The sequence below is a fragment of the Cydia pomonella genome, chromosome 25, assembly GCF_033807575.1.
Source record: "Cydia pomonella isolate Wapato2018A chromosome 25, ilCydPomo1, whole genome shotgun sequence".
Taxonomy (NCBI): Eukaryota; Metazoa; Arthropoda; class Insecta; order Lepidoptera; family Tortricidae; genus Cydia; species Cydia pomonella.
In genome coordinates this window covers 346,050-373,536 of record NC_084727.1, presented here as the reverse complement: position 1 = coordinate 373,536, position 27,487 = coordinate 346,050, and the positions used below count along the sequence as shown (strand labels likewise).

Below are 27,487 nucleotides of genomic sequence, written 5' to 3'. Positions count from 1 at the left end.
CACAATAAGTTCAATGTTAGGCTCCAGCACTCTATCCACGTTTAGCATACAAGTAGATATCGATTTATCGCCTTCTTAAGAACCTACAAGTAGTCAAAACACTAGTGGGGACACCTTGTATATTGTAAAATTCATCCAAATCGTTGGAACCGTTTTCTATACAAATATGTATTTATCTTTTATTAGTATAGAATAGGATATCGATACCTTACGGGTGCGTGTTAAGTAGATATCCAAATATTTACTTCAAATATTGCCATATCGTCAACTCAGACGATTATATGACTAATTATTTTTCACTGATTATATGATGTCAATATACTTAACATTATTGGCTTATATATTACTTCGTAAAGACGGGCACCAAGAACGGTGCCAGTGACACCGAATGTGAGCCAAGGGCGCAACGCGCGTGATGCGAACTCATCAACCAAACTCGTAGCATTCGAGAATGTTCGGTAAGAATTATTTGTATTCTTTCTGTATTGAGGTGTGCAATAAAGAGTATTTGTATTGTATGAACGGGCCTATCTTTACTTTTGAAATCTTTGCAACCTTTGTCAAGAAACACTAAGGGGTGTACCTATCAATATATTTCATATGTTTCATAAAAAACAATTTCTCGTAATCGTGTGCGCTTAAGTTAGGTTCGTCGGACAGGTTTTTTTTTTTGTAACGTTACCTCGTTACGAAGAAATTGCCCCTTTTTTTCGAAACGTGGCATTTTACTTAAGGAGATCAGTGCTGCAATTTAGGTTTAATAAATTGCAGCGCCATCTGCGGGGTCCTTATGCACATTTACCTCCTAATTTGTTTTAAAATGTAAACATTTGTTATATACAACTAGGTATATTACTACCACTGCTCTTGTGTGGCAAGATGCCGGAAAACAGCCGAATAAGGTTTATTTTTTATTAGGCAGGTCCACACAGAGCGAGCGCGTATGCTCGATTTGTGAAATCTAACCTTTAATTACAAATTTCAAAGCAAATTCCATGTAGTGCCAATTACATCCACACTTTATCAGATCTGATATCAGACCCGATTTCGGGCCCGGGAAATAATATTTTTCCGTTTCACCAAATATCAGTACATCGTTTACAATATTTAATATGTTAAAAATAGTTCATATGCAAAAATATCAAACATTGAACGTTTTTGGCAATTGAAGACAAATTATTTTTTACATTTCAAATATTGTTAACGATGTGCTGATATTCCGTGAAACGAAAACGATTATCCGAAATCGGGAAGTGTGGATGTATTTGGCGCTTACGCTCGTGTTATGACAATTCTGTGTATCATTTTACAGAATAAGGTTCATCTTTGGCCTCCATTAATAATATATTTGTGGTGCAATGTGCTTAAAATGTTTGGCTACTGTAGCTAAATATGTGTTGGTGTATGTAGCAATTGGTAGCAATGACACGCACACACAAACGTGCAACCAAGAGTTCACCGAATGTGAAAAAAAACTTACGTTTTTTCATTTTTTATACAGTCAGATCAAACTAACTCTACAGACTAGCAGTAGCAAAATATGATGTTTGTAATGCCACTCCCACATTTTGTCAAGTCCCAAAGTCAGTTTAGAGTTAAAGACGGACTCTAGTTTCCATAAGCACTCAGTCGATAACTTATTTGGCCATATATAAGCACACACTCGCTCACTGTATCACTTTTGTTTTAACTATATTAGGGAAAGTTAATACAGGCAGATATGGCCAAATAAGTTTATCACTCAAATATAATCATTGTACCTAAGGCCCGCCCAGACGCGATAATCAAATTGACAATTTTAATGAGAATAAAATTGGCATCAATCTCATCTAGCGTCCACGCGTACCTACACAATTTCATAGTGGGTTCGGCGACTGTCCTTCAATTTCATTACCGCGTCCACGCCTGATTAATTTCTCAATTTAATCTTATTCAGTGAAAAATCGTCCCGTCTGAATTATCCAACTGGCCTATATGTGCATAACAAAAAAGCGACATATTTAAGTTTAGCGACATAAGCTTTACATGTTGAGAGAGAGTTTATGTAATATTAATTAAATTTCTCTCATTATTTACCATGTTTTCGCAACAAACATCAAGCGCAATTAGGTCATATCATCTTTTAATATACAGTTGTACAAAAAGCATAATATATTTATAACATTCTATTCAGTATTAAAAATATAATCGCGTTTAAATGTTTCCTATGGAAATATTCATCTAAATATACATGTGTTCAATATACCTACAGTCTTTAGATGCTATATAACTTTTACATACCTTTACAGTACATATGGTGGTACTTTATAGCACTAGTGCGAAAATTAGCATATTACGTTACTGTGTCGAACATTTCAAGTGCTATATGTACTGTAAAACGTTGTACGATACATGTGCGAATAGGTAATTCGCAACTCGTGTCGATTTAAAACACTCCCTTCGGTCGTGTTTTAATTTATCGCCACTCGTTTCGAATTTCCTATTTTTCGCACTTGTATCGTAATGTACTATTATGTTATGCCTAGCACAGGCGGGGCTTGACAGTATATCGCCCGCACGCGGGCTCTATTGACCAATCAAACTGAGCCAGTAGTCTGTCTCGCGGGCGAGATACTGCCGCGCCACTACGGCTGTGCTAGCCCGGCTGGAACTAATTACCCAGTTCTTTGATAGGTATATAACAATTATCTAATAACGTTCCGTAGCAACAAGATAAAAATGCATGCGAGTTGTTACGTTGCGGACTATTAAGGTTACATGGGTTACATCCAGCAATGGAGCTGACGGATCAAATATCACAATTTAATGAAACTCTAGTTATCGCACTGACTAATGAGCCTCTAATACCGAAAAGGTGACAATGACATTAAAAATAGTTCAGAGCCCCTACTGTAAAAAAAATCGATTTCGTGCGTTAAATGTCATTTAAGTACCCTTACGTACGTAAGAAAGCGCTGGTGGCCTAGCGGTAAGAGCGTGCGACTTGCAATCCGGAGGTCGCGGGTTCAAACCCGGCTCGTACCAATGAGTTTTTCGGAACTTATGTACGAAATATTATTTGATATTTACCAGTCGCTTTTCGGTGAAGGAAAACATCGTGAGGAAACCGGACTAATCCCAACAAGGCCTAGTTTACCCTCTGGGTTGGGAGGTCAGTTGGCAGTCGCTTTCGTAAAAACTAGTGCCTACGCCAAATCTTGGGATTAGTTGTCAAGCGGACCCCAGGCTTCCTTGAGCCGTGGCAAAATGCCGGGACAACGCGAGGAAGAAGAAGACGTACGTACGTTCCGATTGGCGCGCTGTTTGTAAATCCCTATTTAGAAACAGCGCGCCAATCGGAACGTTTTGGAAACTCAAAATCCCATACAAAATGAGACTTAACGCAAACGCGTACGTCACGTTACGCCATCGAATAAATTTACACTAGGGGAACCTACAGCTAGTCGTTGCGCGAAGAGGTCTTCAGAGTATGAGTTTTCGTAAAAATAAAATATAGACGAAGCGGGTGAAACTATGAAAATTCCATCATGTTACCGAATATCATGATCTTTTACAAAGACTTCTACTAAATAAAAGTAGGAAAAAAAAACAGGAATTGTCATTGTCACCTTTTTTCGTCATACACAACATTGTCATGTTACTCGTCTTGTAGCTGCTGTTCGTCATGTTAGAATAGAAATAGTTACATCTAATTTGACTTGAGCTTTTAATTTGAAAAGCACCCAATTCATTAGGTACTTTAATTTCTATGACGTTATTTTAGGCTCAAAAACCTCCTTTAAAAAAACATTGCTCAAAGGTTAACAAGTAAAGGGATAAGTTCGCCTTTGTTCATGCTTAAGTAAATTGTTTAACTTGTACCTGCGTAATTTTAGTTTTATGAAAAAACGTGTAGTTAAAAAAAAAAAAGTGTATTCGGGAAATTTTGAATATTTCAGACTGTCTGGTAATATGAAATTATAATTTCGGAATTGCCCGACTTTCTATTTTATTCGGAATTTAATAAATATGTTATTTAAAATAATAGTTAAGATTAGAAATGGATGGATTGATTTTTATTCACTGATCTAACCTAAAAAATGTGTTCTTAGTGAATGATAGACTTAAAAAAATATTGTAAGTACTTAATTTTTTTTTCTGTAATGCCAGAAGATTTCAATTATTATCTACTCTACCCAAACACACCCAATTTGTCAGTAGAAAAAGGCGCGAAACTAAAATTTTCTGTGGGAAGTCAATTGTTAGGCAGGTAGGCAGGGGTGGCTCAAATTTTACATACAAACCTCCAATCTCAATCTCTGCGGCCTCTCCCCCCCCCCCCCCCCCCCCAACCTAATTCACGCTACGCCTTCTACTACTAACAACGTCGTTGTGCTAGTATAGATATATTTTACTTTACCGGATTTCACGTTTGTCATTCGATTTGAACACTAAATTAACGCGTTCACTGCCAGCAACCCTTTTTGCTTTCGTAATGCTTTTCGCTACATACGCAGTTTCACATGTTAACGTTTAAAATCGTAGCGCGCTGGCGCTGAATGTGTTAACTTATTATATAGTACATATGGCGCTACTTTACCGCACTAGTGCGATAATTAGTACATTATGTAACTATGTCGAAAATTTAAAGGGTCATATGTACTGTAAAATGTAGTACGATACATGTGCTAATAGGTAATTCGCGACTCGTGTCGATTTAAAACACTCCCTTCGGTCGCGTTTTAATGTATTACCACGCGTTTCTAATTTCCTAGTTTTCGCACTTGTATCGTAATGTACTATTACAGTACATCTGGTGCTACTTTACTGCACTAGTGCGATAATTAACACATTACGTAACTATATCCAAAATTTAAAGGGACATATGTGCTGTAAAATGTACGATACATGTGTGAATAGGCAATTCGCCTCTCGTGTCGATTTAAAACATTACTCGTTGCGAGTTTCCTAATTTTCGCACTTGTATCGTAATGTGCTATAAAAAATAAATTGAAAGTCTTTAGTGGCTTGATAATACTTGGGTGTTATGTTCTGAAATGAGCTCTATGAACACTGTCTTATCATGTATAATAAATATCTTACGTTTATGTCGCTTTGCGTTCACAAACGTCAGTAATATATATTTCGTGACGTTTTTTTCTAATATTTTTGTTGGTGTAATTATATAAAAAAATAATATTAAATATTCACGGTTTCACTAGAAATGGTTTAGCACAGCACATAGAATAAAAACCATGTTTTTTTATATTATTATTTTCAAACAAGGGTACGCTGACAGGTGTCATCTCAATTGATACTTTTAGGTATTAAATCGTATGGAGATGACACCTGTCACCGTACACATCGAGTTTGAAAAATATTATATAAGAAAAATGGCCAAAGAATCTCGATAGAGTCAGACCAAGATAAGTTGGCAGCGATTTTGACAGCCCAGACAGTGCAAGTGTTATTTTAAACGTCAAACTTCTATGAATTATGATGTTTACTTAACACTCGCACATGCTGGGATATCAAAATCGCTGTCATATTAACTTGGTCTATTATTTGGGAAGCTCCTCTTTCTTTAACGACATTTTAAAGTGTGTAATTATGTAAATTAAAATAGGGTTGTTTCCATTGATGTACGTAATAGGGGTAGATGAGGTACCAGGCGCTCGATCGTGAGCCACAAAATATAGGTTCCGGGACCTATATTGAATTAGTCGTACGGGTGACGCTGAAGTGTCAACATTGTCATCAAATTCGATAAAATATTGCCAAAGAATGCCGTGTTGCGCCTTTTTCCAGTGCTTCAATAGCTCCAAGCACAAAAACAAAGCTCACGGTATCACTTTTCATTCGTAAGTACTGTTATAACATTTGAAAACATAATTTTTCTAAATAAAATTAAAAATTTCCTTGTTATTGAGTGAGCGCGACAGCTAAATAATGCATTACCCATGTGAGTAACACGTTTATCCGAGTGTCAAGTAGGCCTGCCCACTTCATGCATTGTAGAGTCAGCAATTTTTTTTATAAATAATGCAACTTTTTAAATCATGTGCTCCTATTCCTTGAAACTATAGAATGTAACCGGTTTTTATTTTAATATACGAATAACCGGTTGTTAACCAAAAATTCAGTTTTTCTGATAGTATTGTTAAAACAATATCTTGCTTTAACTTGAAATCCAAATATCGGGAATAGTCCATCAAAAATTACTAAATAGTACTTGTACAACAATAGGAAAACTAGGGACAACATTTTTAACGAGAGCTCGATTTACAATTTTAATATGCAAGTTATAGTGTAGTTTTAAGATGTATTTATGTATGTTGAAAACTGTGTAAAAATATTTAGAACAGATATTAGATCAATCAAATTTAACCTTTTATCATAAACAAAAGAAATAAATAATAATCATCTCTATTTGTCAAGTAAAATGTATGATGACTGGTCTGGCCTAGTGGGCAGTGACCCTGCCTATAAAGCCGATGGTCCCGTCCCGGGTTCAAAGTTCTAATGATGGAATCCATGAAGAATTGAGGGAACACTTAAAGTCTTATAGGTACACATATAGTGATTTTTGTGGTTTTTGTTTACAAATTAAGCATTTTCATCCAAAAACTGGCAATTAGTGTAGTGGAACTGCTGATTATAAACAGAACGAAACTCCCTAACTACGTATTTACCGTTTGAGTATTTGTTTTAATTTGTCCTCTTTGTAGAGCAACTAAGGTGATGAAAATGAAAACGATGAAAATCAGAACGAATACTTTAAATTGAACATTCTAATGTAAGGGCACGCTGCCGTCTCAAATCGAGAAAAGTGGGACATTGCTAATTTCGCCTTCGATAGGGAATGATTAAAAAAAATATAACTTCAAAATCAGTATTAACGTTAAAAAAATGAAAACTATAATATTTAGAGAAAAAACTTACACTTATTTCTATTTTAAAACGAGCTGCAGCTGTGGAAATGCCTAGCGATTGAATTGTGAAAATTAAAAATGATGCTCGGTTTCGTTTTTGATATAATTTTTTTTTCTCCATACATAATAATTTTCCTTTTTATACCGCCCTCTCCGCATATTTTTTTTAATTGTATAGATAAACTATCGGTTTTACATATAAAATACATACAGTTTTACATATTTTATTTGTGTTAGCGAAAAAAAAATTGTTTTCCATAAAATAAATAAAGTTCCTATTTATTTTAATTTCGTATATATTTTATAAATATTTGTTTCCTGACGCTACCTAATAAAGACCGCCGTTGAAGGCGCTTATTCCCATGACTTACAACTTGTCCAATATAAGTGAATCCGTATACGTATCGTAGCTATGAATAAACAAGGTTCACACTTTTATATTGGTTATCTTGAGTCGTGCGCTCGGTGAACGATTGGAATATATAAATACCAGGAGTAACTACGAATTACCAGTGATTACATTATCTCTTGTCAAGCGTACTTGTCTTTTCCGAAAAACCATCAGAAGTGAAACCTCGAGATCCCTATCAACTGAGATCATATCGTTATACTGGTTTTCTCGAGGCGACACGTTAGTTGAACATAGTGAATAGTCGACCAGGGTTTCAGAAGTAAAAAACGAGGGTCAATTTCATGCTTTAAAAATATGATAGTCAATCATTTGATATTAATCTCAGTGTAACTCGCTCGCTCAGATATTTGCTTGAAGTGAGAGACGGTCTAAGATTAGGTAATATCAAATCATTGTATTTTTTAAAAATCGAAATGACTTAATATCACTTTAAGACGACAATGTAAGAAGTATGTACGTCTCGCCTACACATTTGTATAATGTTATTAGTTTTTCTCTGTTGCACCTCGAGGAATACGCAAAATATAGGGGTCTCGCTTGCGCAGCACTGTTAACTATATTTGGTTATCCCTGTTGCTCGTTGTGCACATGTACATTATAATGGTGTGTAGTATTTGCAAATGAGTGGGTGCTGGACCAGATTTTAGTTTTGTCAACTATTAACGTCACATATCTACCCCTTTTACTTACATCAATGGTTGTTTCCAATTTTTGAAAAACGCTTTTATTGCGTTCTATATTAACTAAAAGTGGCCCTAAAATTCAACTTTTATACTAAAAACGGCTTTAAATATGTTAAATTAACAAAATATATTTTGACAGACGCTTTCGCGCCCAAAACGCTCTTTGAAAATTGTGTGACGTCACAGTTTACGGTTTGACACATAACTACATACACACGTAGAAGATACGAACTGTCAACTGACATTTGTCATTTGTTGTTTATCGCCTGTCAACAGTGTCAATCCGAAAGTTGTGACGTCATCAGAATCTTCAAAGACGTTTCGAGTTTGGTCACGTGACGTGTGCCAAAAGATATTTTAAATTCAATATTTTCAAGAATATGGTCGTTACAGGTCCCCTAAAAGTAGTTTAACATGTTCTTATAATCCAAATGAATTTATTGGGATACAATCTGCCCTACGATTTGTAGATGGAAACAACCCTATTGTAAGTGTTGCATTTCTAGTGAGACAAGTACTGTAACCTAGCATCCTATTAGAGATTATATCTCGTTTGACTGTCTGTACACGTGGGATAAGGGACTTTTGTATATAAATGGTGCAAACAACACAATAAACATGATATGTGAATAGGTATACTTGTTTTATTTACCCCTTCAGTTTGAACATTGAAAACCAAAAATCGCGTTGAATAGGGAGTATTACTGCAACGTTCTGCCGCTAGAGTGCAACACTAGCACCTTTCGTAAAATTCGATAGAGTGCTCGCTCCATGCATCAGTTTTGGTACCAAAATGCTTATTATTTCCGCAGTCGACATCTAGCATCGAGTAGCGGAACTCTCAGTACTGCTACTCGACAATAGATATCGCGGCAAACAAAAAGTCTAATGCTCAACGATTTTCCGCTAATATTATAACTACAGTAACCGGATCTCTATTTTCAACTCCTACGCTTACTCTGGTTATAAGTTATAACATTAGCGGACAATCGTTGAGCATTAGACTTATTGTTTGCCGCGACATCTATTGTCGAGTAGCAGTACTGAGAGTTCCGCTACTCGATGCTAAGTCTTGTGTCGTACGACGTAAAAGTAATATTCTTTATCCCATTAAAAACATGAAGGTGATATGAGAGCCAAGTTCAATATTAAGAAACGGCAAAAGAATTGAAATCTATATGGGTGCCATCTTCTAGTTCACTAGGGAGTAATTAAATTTCAGGATTTGTCTTGGCTAGTTTTTACGTACAGGCTATATTATATTTGTCTATGTTACTTTTATTAAATTTAGTTTGTTTAAAAACTAACCAAGACAAATGTTTGTTTAAATTCTGAACTTTAACATTTTGGACGCTTTACGTCATAAACCAAAAACATCACTGACACGCCAAGCTCCCGGGCGCAAGCGAGCTAATGTAAACCTTACTGGAAAGTGTGAAGGTTACTTTAACAGCGTACGTCATAACACCTATAGGTGTCCTTGGCGCTGTGGGCACGACTAGTAACGACGACTAAGGCGTCCTTGGCGTTCAAAAGGTTAATTACATGATTATTACCTTAATGACAGTATTAGGTAAAAGTGATTTAAATCTTGAGTTTATTGTATTTGTGTTAAGTTAGAAAACTAAATGGATTAAATTAAACCCACCTGGAAAGCATAAACTATACTCTGTATCTTTAGGCATTTAAATAAAAGTAAACAAACAAGGTGTCCATTTTCGGGTAGTTATAACATTTATTGGTTAACCAACCAAATACAAAAACCGCCTGGATCTGTCACTGAACGACCTGACTTTAACCTACATTATTTGATCATGTAATGTTTTCATCTGCTCTCAACTGGCTTAAGGAGCCATTTGCGGGTAGATTTTGTTAACTTTTATTTAAATACCTAAAGATGCATAGTATAACTTTGTAACGTGTATGATAAGTGTATCAAAAGTTTTCCTACAAAATAAAACAATTTATTACAAATTCATCAATATATTCAATTCCTTAAACATTCTACATATTGCGTACTTAAAAAACATATAAAATGGACATACAAATAAACACTATGACAATAAAATACCTACAGGTATATTTTTACATGCGAGATCAATATTGTAATGGTATAATTATAATATTATATCTATATAGTTATTAGAACAAAGACAGTACCCACTGTTTCAGGGTATATAGCCAAGTGACAATAGTTTATACCGGATGTTTCCTGTAACAGGAGCAATAAATTAAACCGTAGGCTGTACTCCTCAAACTCACCAATATTTGTTCAGCAAGTTTTAAAAATTACTTATGTTTTAATTTTTTATTACACATTGAGGTTAATTCTAAGACGCAATGTATTGCAAATTGTGGTACGTGTAAAGCGTGACAAAACAACGTCAAACACACTGATGTCAGCGTTATATATATTAAATTTGTATGAAAAAGTTAAAATCTAAAGATTTCATAATTTTTAAAAGTTATTAGTCAAAAGTTATATCGTTTTAGGAGTACAATATAAGGTTTAATAATTTGCTCGTGTTACAGGAAACACCCGGTATAAGATATTGAGTAAGATGTGTAAAATCTAAGACAATTTCGTGCGTTGAATTTGACAGGTAAACGAGATGGCGCTGTACACACTACACATCCATAGATTATGCGGTAACTGTCAAAAGTTGACGTTTGACAATTCAGTGACCGCAAAACATATGGCGCAGTACAGCGCCATCTATTTTCGATGTCAAAGTAAGGGATAAGTTTTTTCCTTAGACTTTACCTCTATATAAAAATTCCAATCGCTTTTAATTTACATCTGGGTCAAAATTATATTCGCTGTCTTGTTTCTGACCACTCCGTCACATGGACAAAAACAATACAATAATAAAAACGACGACGTAACAAAAAAATATATTTAAAGACAGACTAATAAATCCTTTTTTTTCCACTGATAAAAAAAAATTGGATTCTACGGAAGATTTCCAAGTTTGGAAAGCTTGCGAATATTTCGGGAAAATTTCATAGGAAACAAAACTTTCAGTTTGGCAATAGAGCATTTCGGTTCAACAAAATATATGAGACATAGATTTTTAATCTTTTAATTCCTACCCTTAAAACCCGCAATAGCGAGTTGCGAACGTTAAAATAAAAATTACATATTCCCAGTCCCCGCCGGGAACAGATATCATACAAATCATTCCGATTCGTCCCCGCCTCATGTCACGGCGGTCACGGGGGGCGGACATAAGGAAAAAAATCTAGATTCTGAACATTTCACAGCAAAATCCTCAAGACTAACCCTTTGAACACCAAAGACCTGAACTGACCGTGCTAACCTTCGTGCATTCCGACAAGGTTCACGCGCCGACAGGCATGGCGTTCAAAGGGTTAACACTGTTATAGAGCTTAAATACTCCAATCAGTAATCAGTACTGACAATTCAAATCAATTAAGTCTCCCGTTCCTGCTCCCACACATCGCTAACTATACACCGTGGGCCAATTAAACCCGACAGATTTCAAATGTGTATTCTTGACCGCATTTAGAGATTAAAATGTCATACAATGTTTTCTGAAATCGGTCTTGTTTTAGAGATAATGACAATTTCTGTGAAAATTTGTTTCTTTTTTATAACTTAGTCAAAAACGCCCTTTTAGCTGTGACGCTGCCACTATGTGAGTTGGTTGAGACATACCTACTGAAGATATTAGTTTTAAAGTAAACTCGCAATTTTCGTCTGTAAATAAAAAAAAACTTTACTTATTCGTTAAAAATAACGTGTCGTGTGCAGAAAACGTATAAAAAATTTTTTTTTTGGCAAAAAATAAAATTTTTTTTGGCGAATTTGGCCAAAACTCATATAACATTTTTTGCTCCTTATGACCTCAGGAATGCGTGGTTAAAATCTGTCGGGTTTAACTGGCCCAAGGCGTATAAGAGCTTAAATACTCCAATCAGTAATCAGTACTTACAACTCTTATCGACTAAGTCTCCCGTTCCTGCTCCCACACATCGCTAACTATATACTCCTCCTGCTCGGCGTACATAGCGACATCTTGCGAGATCTCCACCTCGACAACCTCCTTGTCGTGAAGGTGGAGCTGGTCGAGGTTGGCGTTGTGCGCGCGCAGATGGTAGTTGAGGTGGCTGGACTGCTTGAAGCGCTTCTGGCAGATGGCGCACTGGAAGGGCGCCACGTGCGTGTGCGTGCGCATGTGCTGCTTGAGGTGGACGGACTGGCAGAACTTCTTGTCGCATATGACGCAGCGGTAGGGTTTTACTTTCGTGTGGATTCTGAGGTGCTGGTCTAGGCCTGGAGAAATATTTTTTTATAAAAGGTTCAAGTCATTTTTAATAGTACATTTTTTTTAATACTACGTCGGTGGCAAACAAGCATACGGCCTGCCTGATGTTAAGCAGTCTCCGTAGCCTATGTACACCTGCAACTCCAGAGGAGTTACATGCGCGTTGCCGACCCTAACCCCACCCCCCTCGTTGAGCTCTGGCAATCTTACTCACCGGCAGGAACACAACACTATGAGTAGGGTCAAGTGTTATTTGGCTGCGGTTTTCTGTAAGGTGGAGGTACTTCCCCAGTTGGGCTCTGCTCTAGATCTGGAATGACATCTGCTGAGCTGTACCCTACCACACAAGGCGAGATGACATTCACATTGCCTATACCTCTCTTTTGGACGTAGTTTAAGGACATACCCGGGTCCAAAAACCGCAAAGCAAAAGCAAAACCAAAGCTTTAGGAGGCCAGAAAACCGCTCAGAATGCTCAGATGGACGAGGGACTTTGAGGGCCGACCCGTTAGAGGCCCTCAAATAATACTAATCCATCTTTAGCGTTTCCGGCCGAGGAATTATATAGTGCTTTTCACGACTACTGCGAGGAAATAAAATAACATTTGAATATATATAAGTACTTCAATAGAAATCAAAATTTATTTTGGCGTGAGGACAATTGTTGTAAGAAAGCGATGTATTTTTGTCAGGAACATTTATATTTTCTTCACTAAAAGAACTCGTTTTTATAGCGTAGATACATGTTTCTTGTATTTTTTAGTCAAACACAATTTACACTGTCCAATTCAGTAAGTATTTTCCGATCCCTACTTTTTTATTTTTTTATCACTTTTAAGAGGCGTTTTTCTGTTGTTTGCTGACTCTAAATTTAGAAGCGATTTTGCTAAAAAAAACAAACAGCTACAAAAGTGAAAACGCCTTAAGTGTGAACTGAATGGTTTTGATGTTTTTTCCAGCTTGGTTTTAGACCATGTATTGCCACATATCCGAACAGTGGCGTGAAAAGCAGGTTAGCTGCCTGCTATAGTTCAGGGTGCGTTGCCAATATGCCAATTCTTTAGGCTCCATAGCGAACGTAACGCCAATATCCCTGTCGCACTAATATGGAAGAATGATACAAAGAAAAAATTCGTTTAATTTACGCTCTTTAGCGTAGCGTAGTCATTAAACGGAGGGTAAACGATTGGCATGTTGGCTAGGCATCCAAAGTTTTAAATGGTTTTATTCACATAGCATGAAATTTGTTAAGCGTGTAACGTTTACAGATAAAAAACAACCTTTCTCTCAGTGGGTTAAACTGAGTGCAGTTTAACACACAATTTTATCAATTTTCAAGCCAACTTATAGTGTTGTATTCCTGCCAGTGAGTAAGGTTGCCAGAGCTCAACGAGGATGCAGTGTTAGGGTCGGCAACGCGCATGTAACTCATCTGGAGTTGCAGGCGTCCATAGGCTACGGAGACTGCTTACCACCAGGCGGACCGTATGCTTGTCTACCACAGACGTAGTATTTAAAAAAAAAAGCCAATTCGCAACGCAAATATCGCAACACATCCTTATTCCTATAGTAACAAAGGTGTATTGCTATATTTGATGCTAACTGTACAATGCCTAGAGAATACAGAGTATTTTTTTTGTCAACTGCAATAATTTACGGGGTGAATATATAGGTCATACTGAGGAACTTTTACTATGGAAACAACCCAGAAATCACGAAAATAAATTACTGTCCTATAGAAAATGTTTAAAAAGAGCCAATTATTTTTCGCGATTTCGGGGTTGGTCCGTAAATTATTGCAGTTGACTAAAAACACACTCTGTATAGTAGTCATAATTGGGTACTTGACACATGTTGAATATTATAACAAAATTTAGTTAAATGGATAGAAAATGAGCCATCCATTATAAAAAAAAGTGGAATTAAAAAAAATATATTCTGATTATAAAAAAATACAAGGCTCCAAAGTCACAAAATTTTTTTTTCTTCTTTCAATAATAGAATAGAAAATGGTACCATTAGATTCCTTACATTTTATTGAAAAATAAATTGTACGACAACTATACACATAAATGCAATACTTCAGGATCAAAATGGCAATTTCCTAGACCTTCCATTTAGGACAGATATGATGTGACGTCACATCACCTTATCATTTTGTTAGAGGCGTTTCACTCGTCGAGTGCGGGCGTCAGACTTTAAATCTCATTTCTGACCTTTGTGTTGCTTCAATGCCATGAGTGTTATACACCGTGGGCTGATAAAACCCGACAGATTTTAAAGGTGTATTCTTGACCGCATTTAGAGACTAAAATGTGATACAAAGTTTCCTGAAATCGTTCTTGTTTTAGAGAAAATGACAATTTTTGTAAAAAAAAAAAATCTGTAATAACTTAGTGAAAAACGCATTGTTGGATGCGACGCTGCCACTATGTGACTTGGTTTAGATATACCTGTTGGCAGAAATAAAAGTTTTATAAGAAATTCGTAATTTTTAGTGTAAATAAAAAAAACTTTAGTTATTCGTTGTAACTCATTAGTTTTTTTTTCGCCAAGATGTAAGAAGAAATAACGTGTCGTATGAAGAAAAAGCAAAAAAAAATTTTTTTTGTCTGCTAAAATCGTGACATTGTTTACAGAAAACGGTCAAGTCGCCAATTGTATTCGTTTCTTGTAATAATTGTATTTACCTGATTTCTGCGTGAAAGCTTTAGGGCAGAAAGTGCACGGGAAGGGGCGGTCCCCGGTGTGCATCCTCATGTGTTGCTGGACGCCTCCCTGCAACACAACATACATGTCATATGATGTTTCAATCTTTGTTAGGGCTTATATTCTGTATCTTTAGGTATTTAAATAAAAGTTAACAAAATCTACCCTCAAATGGCTCCTTAAGCCAGTTGAGGGTAGATGAAAACATTACATGATCAAATAATGTACGTTAAAGTCAGGTCGTTCAGTGACAGATCCAGGCGTTTATTGGTTGGTTAACCAATAAATGTTATAACTACCCAAATGTACAAATTGTTTGTTTACTTTTATTTAAATAAGTATAGACATGTGTCGTTCACGAGTAAACGAACTATATCTTTTGATTGAACTCACTCACTCTTCAAATCACTGAAGATTTAACTCACTCAGTAACTCATCTGTCTCAGTATTGCTTGTTCGCTCTTTCCCACTCACGATTGGAATGAGCCGGCCGAGACAAACGAGTGAGACGATGAGAATATACGAACCTGCTTCGTGAACCGCTTGTGGCACACGCTGCACTCCGGCTTGAGCTCGACGTGCACAGTTGGTGTGGTCGTAGCTCATCTATCTCTGTAGTGTAGGTGTGTGTAATATAAAGGATATGTGCACGAACCTGCTGCGTGAACCGCTTATGGCACACGCTGCACTCGTAGGGCTTGAGCTTGACGTGCGCGGAGTTGGTGTGGTCGGTCAGCTCGTCTATCGTCTCGAAGCCTTGCCCGCACACCTGGCATACAAAGTAAATTTAAAGTTTATGAGGTAAAGAAGAAATTGTATCTATTTTTAGGGCCTTTTTCTATTAGGAGAGAAACTGTTTTTTTTAGCAGCAAGTTGGCTTCATTGACTTATATATTACTTCGTAAAGACGGGCCCTACGGGCGAAACAAACTGGGCCAGAGATTGGTGTCAACTCGCGTTGTACGCAACAAAACCGAGTCAGTCGTGCTAACAGCCAGCCAGATGCAAGTAAGAGAATAACACATGAATTCCACACAGTTAAAAAAACAAATTAAATAATTCGTAGCGTCTGTGAGAACTTGAGAAGTTTCATACATACATAATACTTTGATAAAACGATGAAAAATATTTTGTTGATGATTAGGATGCTCCCTCTGCCTGCCTCGCATTTCTTAACCGTGAATAATATATTTTTTTGTTTATTAAATCTTAGGAAATTTTGAAGAGGGGTGTGGGCCATACCTGGCACACGTGAGGCGCGCTGTGCGCCGGCGTGAGCGGCGCCTCGCAGACCTGGCAGCGCACGCCCTTGCGGCGGCGCGTGTGCTCGTCGCGGTGGTGCGCCGAGTACTCGCAGCACGAGAAGAAGATCTGGTGGCACGTGCCGCCCGCGATGGTGGCCGACGGCTGCAGGCACTCGAATGGCCCGCTGTAATAGTTTCCTTTTATTGTAAATTGCTAAAAATTATCAACTTCTAGACTAGATTCTAGATAGAGATATTTTTTTATAATATCGGTATTTTGCCTACTGTTTTGCAATTTGTATATTACTGTTTTATTTTTAATTGTTTTAATGGTCTTAAGCTTGATATGTTTTATTTATTTCACTTTTTTATGCCAACATGATCAATATATGATCATTTAAAATGTAAATATAGTAGCATAACAATATTTTATCTTATTTGAATATGTTTTAAGTTGACATTTTCATGTGCTTTGTGCGTATCACAATGTTTCTAGAAGTATCTATAAAGTTTTGCATGCCAATAAAGTGGTGAATTATGTTGAACTACCAAATTATGTTCATTAAAAAACTGACGAAGCCTGATGCGAATATCATCTCTGGTATATTTGGGATGTAACTTGTTGTATTTGTAGCCGTTGCGGATTTCTTACATATGAACTAAATTATTATTATTATTATTTTGTATAAATAAATAAATGTAATAAACATTTGAACATTTATGTCATAAAAACAAGGAAATACAAAAAATGGTCATTCTTCTTAAAAAAATACTTTTACAGTACATATGGGGCTACTTTATAGCACTAGTGCGAGAAGTAGCATATTACGTTACTGTGTCGAACATTTAAAGGGCCATATGTACTGTAAAACGTTGTACGATACATGTGCGAATAGGTCATTCGCAACTCGTGTCGATTTAAAACACTCCCTTCGGTCGTGTTTTAATTTATCGTCACTCGTTTCGAATTTCCTATTTTTCGCACTTGTATCGTAATGTACTAATTTGTAATATTTATGTACTGAAAGACAAAATTAAAGGATCGTTTACAAAGTCACATTCAATATTCTTATCCTTGATTATAAAATTAAAATCACTAATTAAATAAATGAATGAATATGAGTATGAATTATGTCCATCATCTACAATGTACCATAATATAACACACAACACATAACCTAACACACTCCCGGTAACATCATTATATAAAGGTACCCTGGGCGGGCCTTTCACGAACTTATATAAGCAAACCCGCCGTTTCCTATCACACGCGCAATATATTGGGGCCCATGATGCCGGCAGTCTAAAGATTTTTTTTTTTTTTTTTTTTTTTTTTTTTTTTTTTTTTTTTTTTTTTTTTTTTTTTCTCCCCACAGAGCGAGCATATGCGCAAGGCAATTTCCTCGAGGCACGTTTACACTCCCCGCGAGCACACAGAGCGAGCATACGAGCGTGGCGCCGCGCTCGGGTGACAAAAACGCGCGCTGCCTAGGTCGAGGCACGTCTCACACTGGCCGTTTTTACGCGAGGAAATTGCCTCGCACGTATGCTCGCTCAGTGAGGACCCGCCTGATGATGTGCAATCTATATTTAAAAATAATGTAGTTGTGAGGTAATTCTATAGATCATATTACAGAGGTGATAACGTCACGACGAAACCATCGTCTTATAAAATAAAAAAAAGAAAATTATCCAACGCATACAAAGCTGTACTCACGTGATGGGCTGTGCTTCCTTCTCCTTTCTCATGACCATCACTTTCTCCTTAGCTTTCTCCACCTTCCGTCGCTTAGTGACTGTGGCGGTCTCCGCTAGCTCCTGGTCTTCCGCTATTATGAAAAGAGGATATACAAATATAAAAAAACACACACGCACACACACACACACACACACACACACACACACACACACACAAACACAAACAATTCCATTGCAAATTGCAAATCTGGTCAGGACCCGGATACGTCCCAAAACGGATCTGGGTATGTCCTAAAATGGATAAACTACGTCCAAAAGAGAGGTATGAGCATTGTGAATGTCATCTCGCTTAGTGTGGTAGGGCACAGCACAGCGGTTGTCATTCCAGATCTAGAGCAGAGCCCAACTGGGGAAGTTCCTCCACGTTACAGAAAAACACACTAGACCCTACTCATAATGTTGTGTTCCTGCCGGTGAGTAAGGTTGCCAGAGCTCAACGAGGAGGGGGGGGCGGTTTTAAGGTCGGCGACGCGCATGTAACTCCTCTGGAGTTGCAGGCGTACATAGGCTACGGAGACTGTTTACCATCAGGCCGTATGCTTGTTTGCCACCAACATAGTATAAAAATAAAAAAAAACATTTTCGCCGACATTGACTTGATATAAAGTCAGCACATTTCATGCCCCACACGCCACGACTTCATTATCAAGTCTTGGTTTGTATACGTGAAATTTTTTGAGTGGCGTTGATGACACTTTATTACTCTTACTTTAGACGTGGTGGCGAAAAGTAGGATAAAACTCATATTTTGTTCGCACATGTAAAAAAAAAGCACAATTACTCACAAATTTAGGTTCTAAAGATGAGCACAGACTGTTATTGTTTTAAATAGATACTACCATAGATCTATATTACCTACAAGAAGGAGCATATTCAATTCGCAGTCATAATATATATAGGTTTTCCCAAGGGTATATAGTATGGGGTACTTCAATAAAGGAGTGTACAGGTTTTAAAAGGGTCGACAACGCCTCTGGAGTTGCAGGCGTCCATAGGCTACGGTGACTGCTTACCATCAGGCGAGCCTTATGCTTTTTTGCCACCGATGTGGTATTAACAAAAATAGTTGCACCCATATTAGAGTGAGGCCACACTGGTGTGTTGCATCATGTTACATATATTTTTTTATGTCATGCCACATTAATCCGCTGTGATGACGCGACACAAACGCAATGCAACACACCAATGTGGCCTCATTCTTAATTTAGTGTAGGAGTGCAATGCATATTTTAATTGCGTCCACATGTTGAATCTGTAGGCTCTGGTGATGTGGATGCATTATTTACCAGCGAAACCGCAATTTAAGGAAATCAATCACATTACAGGTAATCTAACAAGTTTAGTGTGTTAAACCGGCCACCACTGTAATTTACTGACCTTTGATAATGATATAGCTGACATCCGAAGAGGCAAGGCTGGTGAGGCTGGTGGGCTCCATGACGGACAGCATCTGCTCTGTGCGTTGCTGGATGAGCTGGTTCTCTGCTGCGATGCGAGCCTTCTTGCCCTGCAACATTTAAATAAAATGTGTAACTACATATAGATCAGGCACAACATACAAGTCTACGAGTATGCATTTGGTCTATCAATGTCCGTTAAAATGTAGTCTATGTCACCTGTATAAAAAAAAAATTGACACCTCATTCATTAAAATCAACTGCCTTGAGACTACAGTGGAACACCCAACAGTGGATTGCTAAACTGTACTTGTCATTCTCATAGTCAGATAAAAACGAATACTCACAGCAAACAGTTCCTGTGTCCACACTTTTGGGTCGCCACTGGCGTATGCATCAATATGCTCCATACGTGCATGGTTGCCCAGAGCTCGTTCGTTGGCAAAAGACTTGCCACACAGCCGGCAGCACACTGTGTCTTCTTCATCCTGTATTACTTCTTTCTGCTAAAAAGAAGTTAAATTTTAAGAACAAGTTCAGGTCTATTTCGCAGGAAAAGAGATGAGAATTTAGTACTTCCTACCTTAATCTTAGTGATTTTAGGAGCTGGCACAACGTTAACCAGCCGAATGGTCTTCTGCTGGTTAGCTAAGTTAGACATGCTTCTCGCAAAAGGATCTGAAATGTGAGAGCGTAATTTTACCAAATGACACGATCAAAAGCTTCTCGATTTTTAGATGCTTTAGATGCTCTAATGGTAAATTAGATTGTTAAACTGCTGTCAATAATTTGATAAGGTACTTACATGATACAATCATTATAAATGTAAAATAAAAAATCAAAATAAATATTCGAAAAACCAGCGGGAACAAGCAATTGACAAATATTATTTTTTATTTACAAATACTTGGGCGTGGAGGCAAAGACAGAAAAGTAAAACTTTTATCGATTCGTGCAAATAACCTAAAGAAAATTCACAAATTTAAATAACTTTATGGACAAAAGAGCGATTTGTAATCGTCATACCAAAGAAAACATTGAATTTACCTCGAAAAAGTAGAAATCCAAAGCCTGTCGGAATAGATTGGCGTTTGTTTTTTTTAATTAAAAAAAAGAAATCGAATATAGAAAAAGTAAAAATTAAAAAAAAAACTTAATGGCGATTCACAACAATGTCAAAACACACTGACGTTTAGCGGCTTACACTATTTTTCTATGTAAATACGCAGTATTTGCACGAAATATCCCAGAAAAGCTTCTAAATTCACAAATATGGCGTGGCTCAATAAATGAGAAGAGACGCCATTTCGTGGCTGGATGACGCAGTTACGTCAGATAGCGTGGGTTTCCACTGTCCGCTTGGACTATTTTTATCTTCACATATCGCTTCCTATTTTTATCAAAACTGCCTACAATATTAAAATGGAATTAATAAAAAAGTCTATTTATTTAATGATTAACTGCAATATTATAATAATCATAATCATTCTTATTATGACTTACTGATAAAACGAGACAAAACATATTCGAAAAGGACAGATATACTGGCATTGAATACTGGTACATAATGTGTTACCTTTTTCGTAATCTGCGACCGTTGTTTTATCAATGTAGGTCGTAACTAAGGAGGTTGAAAGACTGATGTTTTTGCCCGTTATTTTTCTTATATTTGGAAATGGCTGCTAAAGCGACCACTATAAAAGAGGCCATCAAACGGTGGGAAGACAAAACAGGTCAACAAGCCGCCACCGCCACTGAAGTTAGTTTGATTTTCCAATGGCCACCGATAGAAAAAATGGATAACTCTCTATCTTGCCTAACCAATTGCGAGTAAGTTTTTTGTTATTAACACAATATGACCTTAACCATGATTGGTAGAGAAATCCTTATAAGTATGGCATTAAGTGTACCTTTTATAATCTGTCAAACGAATTTTGTAAGTAGAAAAGGGCGGCAAATTTGAAACAACACGTACGTGCAAAGGTTTTATCTCCCATTCAAAATATTTATTTTTATACCTTTTACGAACAAATTGGTTTTACTACAATTATTTATTAAATGAAATAAGTAACTCAAATAAAAATATCTTTCAGAAAGTTGAGCCTCTCAACGAACATGATTGAAAAAGCTTCTGGGTTAAATAGTTTGAAAAAGCTTCGTATCCTTTCTTTAGGAAGAAACTATATAAAATCATTTGCCGGTATGGTAAGTAATACACTACAAAAAAGGACAATGATTCCTAGGTACACTATGTAAAGGGCCCTCCACACTCGTGCGCGAATCGAGGCGCAAAGCCGCGAACGCGAGTGTGGAGGGCCCTCGCGTCGATTTCGCAGATTGTTCACGCCTTCGCGCCTTATTCCCCGTTTTTTGTCGGTATTTGGCCCACGTCAAAGGAGACGCGAAGCGCGAACTTGCAAGACCACACTCGTGATCGCTTCGTGCCGCGATTCGCTCACGAGTCAGTTAATCTGAACTGTCATAACCTTCTATCTATGGCGGCTACTTGGTTATATTGGGTGCGAACTTGATCAACCAAAAATCAATTTAACAGTTCCCAGTTTGAGTCCGCGATTCACGCGCATAGTCTGGAGGGGGCTTGTGACGATGTGCTGATATTCCGTGAAACGGAAAACGATTATCAGGCCTGATATTGGGAAGTGCAGATGTAATTTGCACTTTCCTTTTGGTACAATCAGAAACAGGGGGCCTACCGCGAAAACCGAAATTCGCAAATTGCGGGATCTTTCTCTTTTACTCTCACTAAAACGTAATTAGAGTGACAGAGAAAAATGCCCGCAATTGACGAATTTCGATTTTCCCGGTAGCCGCCCAGATACTATATTAGCGTAACACCTTTGCATAAAAAAACTTCAATGGATAAGGGCTTCCCCTGGGGGTACCTTTCTTAAGGGTTCTGCGCCAATATGGATCCATACAAAGAAGCACTTTCAAAACATGCATTATAAATTATGTTTTCCAGGAGTGTATAGGGGACACACTAGAAGAACTTTGGGTGTCTTACAACTTAATAGAGAAATTAAAAGGAATCAATGTATTGAGAAACTTGAAGGTTCTGTACATGAGTAACAACTTGGTGAAAGAGTGGAGCGAATTTAACAAACTGCAGGTAAATCTAAATGTGATAAGTACGTGGGTATATTGGGCATACTAACACATCCAAAGGACAACTTTCTTCTGCATATACTACTGAGCTTGACCGTATCGTTCCTGTTAAGGCTGCGCCCGTTGCAACGACCTCGCGCGTTTGGAAAGAACTTATACCCCTCACCGCACCACCCGCTGCGAAAGATCGAGCGCGCAGAACTATGCGTTCGAAATAGAATTTCGCTTGCTCGCGCGCGCAACGCAGCACTGACGAGAGCGGGGTAATGGTAGCAACCGAGGCGCGAGGCTGGATTAAGGCTTATTTTTAGGCTTAAGGAATTGAGGCACATTTTTATGAATTTGCAAAAAGAATGAAAACCAAATCATTTTATAGTGTTTTGTGAGAAAGTTTCATATGTTTTCGATAAAACTTGCAATAGTAATAAATACGGATGCAACTGAAAGAAATAGGGGTGACTTCAAGGTGTTTTTCTTCAATTTAAATTAAAATAGATTTTCAGAGAAACCATATCATGTCTCATATCTTGTAGATTGTTATATATTTTTTTCTGCTCAGAAAGTGTCGTATGTAATATAAAAAATGTTTCAGAGTAACTCAGTTTTACAATATTTTGCGGAAGGAAGAGTGTTAAGTGTTTTTCCTATCGATGTGCTTGTACGGTGTTTATTTACATCCCTGGCTCTCGATTTCATGCCACACAAAGTGCGTTTTGTAGGATGTTCATACATATTTGGTAATTTTGGTATAGTTTAGTACATAGACCATGCACACATCGTTCTTTTTGTTGTGTAGTTGACGAACAACTGCTGCAACTGCACCAAACGCCACCCAACAATTGTTACTGAAATCTGTGTTAGACCCTGTTTTTTATTTATTAGGAACTTCCTCTACTAGAAGACTTGCTTTTCGTTGGTAATCCCTTGTACGATGGGTGCGAACTCGAGGCGTGGCGTGCCGAGGCGGCCAGAAGGCTGCCCAACTTGAAAAAACTGGACGGGGAGACCGTTCTCAGAGAAGACGAACCGCCTCTGACAGTTGCTGATATGAAGGTAAATCACACAATATAAATAAACAGTCATTTTCTTTTCGCGCGCTGAAACGTGGATCCGTGATATGAAATCTTAAGGCGCCTACTACACGGCTGGCGACCTAAGGTCTGTTTTTTTTATTCCGTAGACTAAAATAACGTTTCATATGTAAGACATGACATTTCTTAGTACCACATGAAATGTAATTTTAGTCTACGGAATAACAAAACAGAAGCGCTGGGGGCCTAGCGGTAGAGCGTGCGACTTGCAATCCGGAGGTCGCGGGTTCAAACCCGGCTCGTACCAATAAGTTTTTCGGAACTTATGTACGAAATATCATTTGATATTTACCAGTCGCTTTTCGGTGAAGGAAAACATCGTGAGGAAACCGGACTAATTCCAACCAGGCCTAGTTTACCCTCTGGGTTGGAAGGTCAAATCTTGGGATTAGCTGTCAAGCGGACCCCAGGCGCCCATGAGCCGTGGCAAAATGCCGGGACAACGCGAGGAAGATTCAATAACAAAACAGAATATAGCTTTACGACGGCGCAAGATCACCGTCTTGGCTATAACCGACAAAATCTAAGTTCGTTAATTGCGGGCATTTTTCTCTGTCACTCTAATTCATAGAAATAGGATAGTATAGAACGACTGTCACACTTCGAAAGTGCGACCAAAAATGGTGATGTCATGTTACAACATATTAATAATCTATCGATGTTTAACTGCTTTATCGACTACTTTTTCAAATGTGTTTGAAAAAGTTGAAGTTGTTTGAAAATGTGTTCACAAAGAGTTGACTTACCAAAGAAAATTTGAATTTCGCGCCTTTTCCTACTGTCAAGTTGGGTTGGGTTCCGATATTGTGGTTTGGCGTGTTGGCAGAGCGAAAATGAACCTGGAGTATCGAAAGCCATTTCAACAGGGAAACGACATGTTGTTCATGCCGGTGGACCATCCGGATTTGTTCCTAATGCACTTCTGGTATATAATGATAAAGAAAAAAAAGCAGATTACCATGATTCGATGAATAAAAATAATTTTAAGAAATGGGTTACGCAGAAATAAATTCCCAATCTAAGTGAACCTACATGTATAGTTATGGATAATGCCCGATACCATTCCTTTCGCATTAATAAACCGCCAACATCTGGCGACAGAAAGCATGTCATTGCAGAGTGGCTGCGAATCGAATAAAATTTCATTTCCACAAAAAGCATCCAAAGCTAGATTGGTGGAGATTTTGAGACGCCACAAACCTGAACCAATATATGAAATAGACACGATTCTCTCCACATACGGCCACAAAGTGATAAGATTACCGCCATATCACTGTGATTTTAATCCTATTGAGATGATTTGGGGCATTGTAAAAGCTAAAGTGGCAACTAAAAATGTGTCTATCGATAATAAGGCTTTTCTAAAGCTTGTTGAAGATAGTTTTCAAGTATAAAACTTATTTTAATGTTGAGTATTTAGTTAAGTTATGTAAATTATTTTGAGTTCAGTCTATATCATGAATGATTAAAAAATTTAATAAATTATTATCGTATAGGAAGTAACTCAAGAAAATTGGAGCAATTGCTGTGATCATGTTAAAAAAATTTAAGATTATTATAGGAATAAAGGTCCTATAATCGAAATGGAGACTGAACGTTTTATAATCGAGGTTGCTGGTCCTGAAAGCGACACAACATCTGATAAAAATCAGAATTCGTCAGAGTCAGATAACGAAGAATATATAAATATTGAATATTTAGAATCAGATTTTGACGAATAGGTAAATTGAAAGAACCGAATTCTCTGTAAGCAATGTTTTGACATTATACGAGTATCAACATGAAGCCAATGCCCACTACCCCGACTATACATGACGTACGCACATTATTGCCATACGTAAGCTGTTTGCAGCGACACTATCTCAGGGTTAAATAAACTGTTGTCAGGCTTTACCTACTAATATATCGACAAGTTATCGATACAGTCATATGAGCATTTTGTCAAGCCCTAGCGTAAAGTATTGACTAATATGATATTACCACACAATTGAAGAAAAACTTATAATGAACTGTATAAATTGACCTTTTACACTTTTTATGCTTTTAATTTGATAAAATATAGTTACGAAAATTTCGCTAGGAATACCATAATTACCTGTGAAATGAGTATTTGCCTGGGTTATTTGGCCCTGTTACACTACACGGCATCATCTTCACTACATTAGTTTATTAATATTTTTCTTCCTGTTTCATTTATATTTTTTACATTAAAAAATACGGCAAAATGCTCGTGGCCGACTTCTAACTCAAAAATGGTCACGTTTGTTTTCTCATATGTAGTCTGCCTCTTTCGCACTCATGGCTTGTTCATATACGTGTTGGCTTCCCTTTCGCACACTTCATCTGTCTGTCAAGCGCAGTGTTGCCAGATCGTCCTAAAAGGGACGGTTTTCCGTCCCTTTTAATGCCTCAATGACTCAAGCGAAGCGTTTGACATACGTAGTGATTATTATGGAGTGTGGAATAAACACCTTAGTGATTATATGCTCTTTGTTTGACATGTCTCTGCTCTAATTACGTCTTAGTGAGAGTAAAAGAGAAAGATCCCCGCAATTTGCTAATTTCGATTTTCGCGGTAAGCCCCCTGATCGCGAATTTACATTTGCGGCTCTTTTCGTGGCCACAGCTCGTGAGCTCCTAGAACTAATGTACACAGTACACACTCTCGCCTCGTGGTTCGGCTCGCGGCTCGTCTCGTGTCTCAGCCACAGTTAATAAATTTTAAACTCAAGCAGCAGGGCTAAGATGGTCGGCTGTCTATCATTTGTCACCCTACCTGTCACGTTCTAACAAATACGTAAGTGCGAACGTGACGCATGATATGACAAGTGACAAAAACACGACCATGCTACCGCTGCAGCACGGTATAAGGTTTGTTTTGTAACCGAATGAAAAGCTGAACGCGAATGTAAACAACAAGCTCGCGTCCCCCGCGAGCACCTTTGACTCGTGCCCAAAACACCGCTCCGTCCGCGAGTCGAACCACGACCCCACCATTTACATACGCGTCTCGTGGCTCGGCTCGCCACTCGCACGCGAATATAAACGCGCCATGACCTTGGTAGGGGCGCAATACAATTTTGTAAATTTGCTCTCTAGTCTAACAATAAATATATCAGTAGAAAAGGAGCGCGACTCTTCATTATTAAAATTTGCCGTCTTTTTCTAATATCAAAATTGGCTTCTTAGACTATAGTAGTGAGTATTATATTCTTTGGCCTATAGTAAAATTTTCAAGACACCGGGTAAGCAAATGGGTAATGAAAACGTAGTCTAAATTGTATAACGGAAGCGGATACGCGTAAACGACATAGCAGTACCATAGACAAATTCAAACAATCTAAATTGGCGGGCGTTTTGTTTTTCCCGCGGTTTCTTTTCAAGTTCAGGGAAGGGAACCAAAAATATTATTTTAAGATATAAGATACTATAGTCTAGTAATTAAATATTATTGTATTAATATTTGTTTATTTTATTTTCAGCCTGACGGAGGGGATGCCGTAGAAACGCTAGTTAGCGCGGAAACGAACGATTAACCGCCTCATAGTCATTGATCATAAATTATGACAACATTCTTGCTACAAATAAAACAGGGTACAGCTGGCGTGCTCTGGTCCAGTTGATGGTCTTCGAAACTCAACGAGCTATAAAACGATTACTTACCTGCGTGCATCGTGACATTTTAGTTTTGCAAGTTTCGACAGCTTTATTGATTTACTTACATAATTTTATTTAAAGCAGGTGAAAATGCTTCAATAACAATTGGTTTTAATATTTGTATAATTTGTTCAAATTATAATAGTTTAAATAAAACATAATATTAATAAAAATATTTTTATTTACAACTTTAGCTTATCTTACTTATTG

The 27,487-nt window shown here is 37.5% G+C and overlaps 3 protein-coding genes across 6 annotated transcripts in view; 1 reads left to right on the top strand and 2 right to left on the bottom strand.

The window, feature by feature from the left end:
* Positions 1–27,487, bottom strand: part of LOC133531521 (ommochrome-binding protein-like) — a 302,438-nt gene that overhangs the window by 198,988 nt on the left and 75,963 nt on the right. The gene's annotated exons all lie outside the window — the stretch shown is intronic.
* LOC133531623 (zinc finger protein 888-like) lies at positions 9,970–20,893 on the bottom strand. 4 transcript variants are annotated; one of them, XM_061869940.1, is made up of 9 exons: positions 20,451–20,893; positions 19,987–20,081; positions 19,751–19,909; positions 19,384–19,513; positions 17,966–18,077; positions 16,247–16,433; positions 15,660–15,773; positions 14,986–15,073; positions 9,970–12,303 (listed from the first exon to the last, which is right to left on the bottom strand). In XM_061869940.1, the coding sequence occupies exons 2-9, from the start codon at positions 20,062–20,064 to the stop codon at positions 11,975–11,977; spliced, it is 1,197 nt and encodes a 398-aa protein (XP_061725924.1). In that variant the 5' UTR covers positions 20,065–20,081; positions 20,451–20,893; the 3' UTR covers positions 9,970–11,974. The 4 variants fall into 4 exon arrangements, with proteins under 4 accessions (XP_061725924.1, XP_061725925.1, XP_061725922.1 ...); XM_061869941.1 differs by having other exon boundaries at positions 19,751–19,906; positions 20,451–20,892; XM_061869938.1 differs by lacking the exon at positions 20,451–20,893 and adding an exon at positions 20,209–20,428.
* On the top strand, positions 20,632–27,428 carry LOC133531626 (dynein axonemal light chain 1-like). The gene is made up of 6 exons (XM_061869943.1): positions 20,632–20,743; positions 21,018–21,233; positions 21,497–21,608; positions 22,387–22,533; positions 23,412–23,582; positions 27,103–27,428. The coding sequence occupies exons 2-6, from the start codon at positions 21,079–21,081 to the stop codon at positions 27,154–27,156; spliced, it is 639 nt and encodes a 212-aa protein (XP_061725927.1). The 5' UTR covers positions 20,632–20,743; positions 21,018–21,078; the 3' UTR covers positions 27,157–27,428.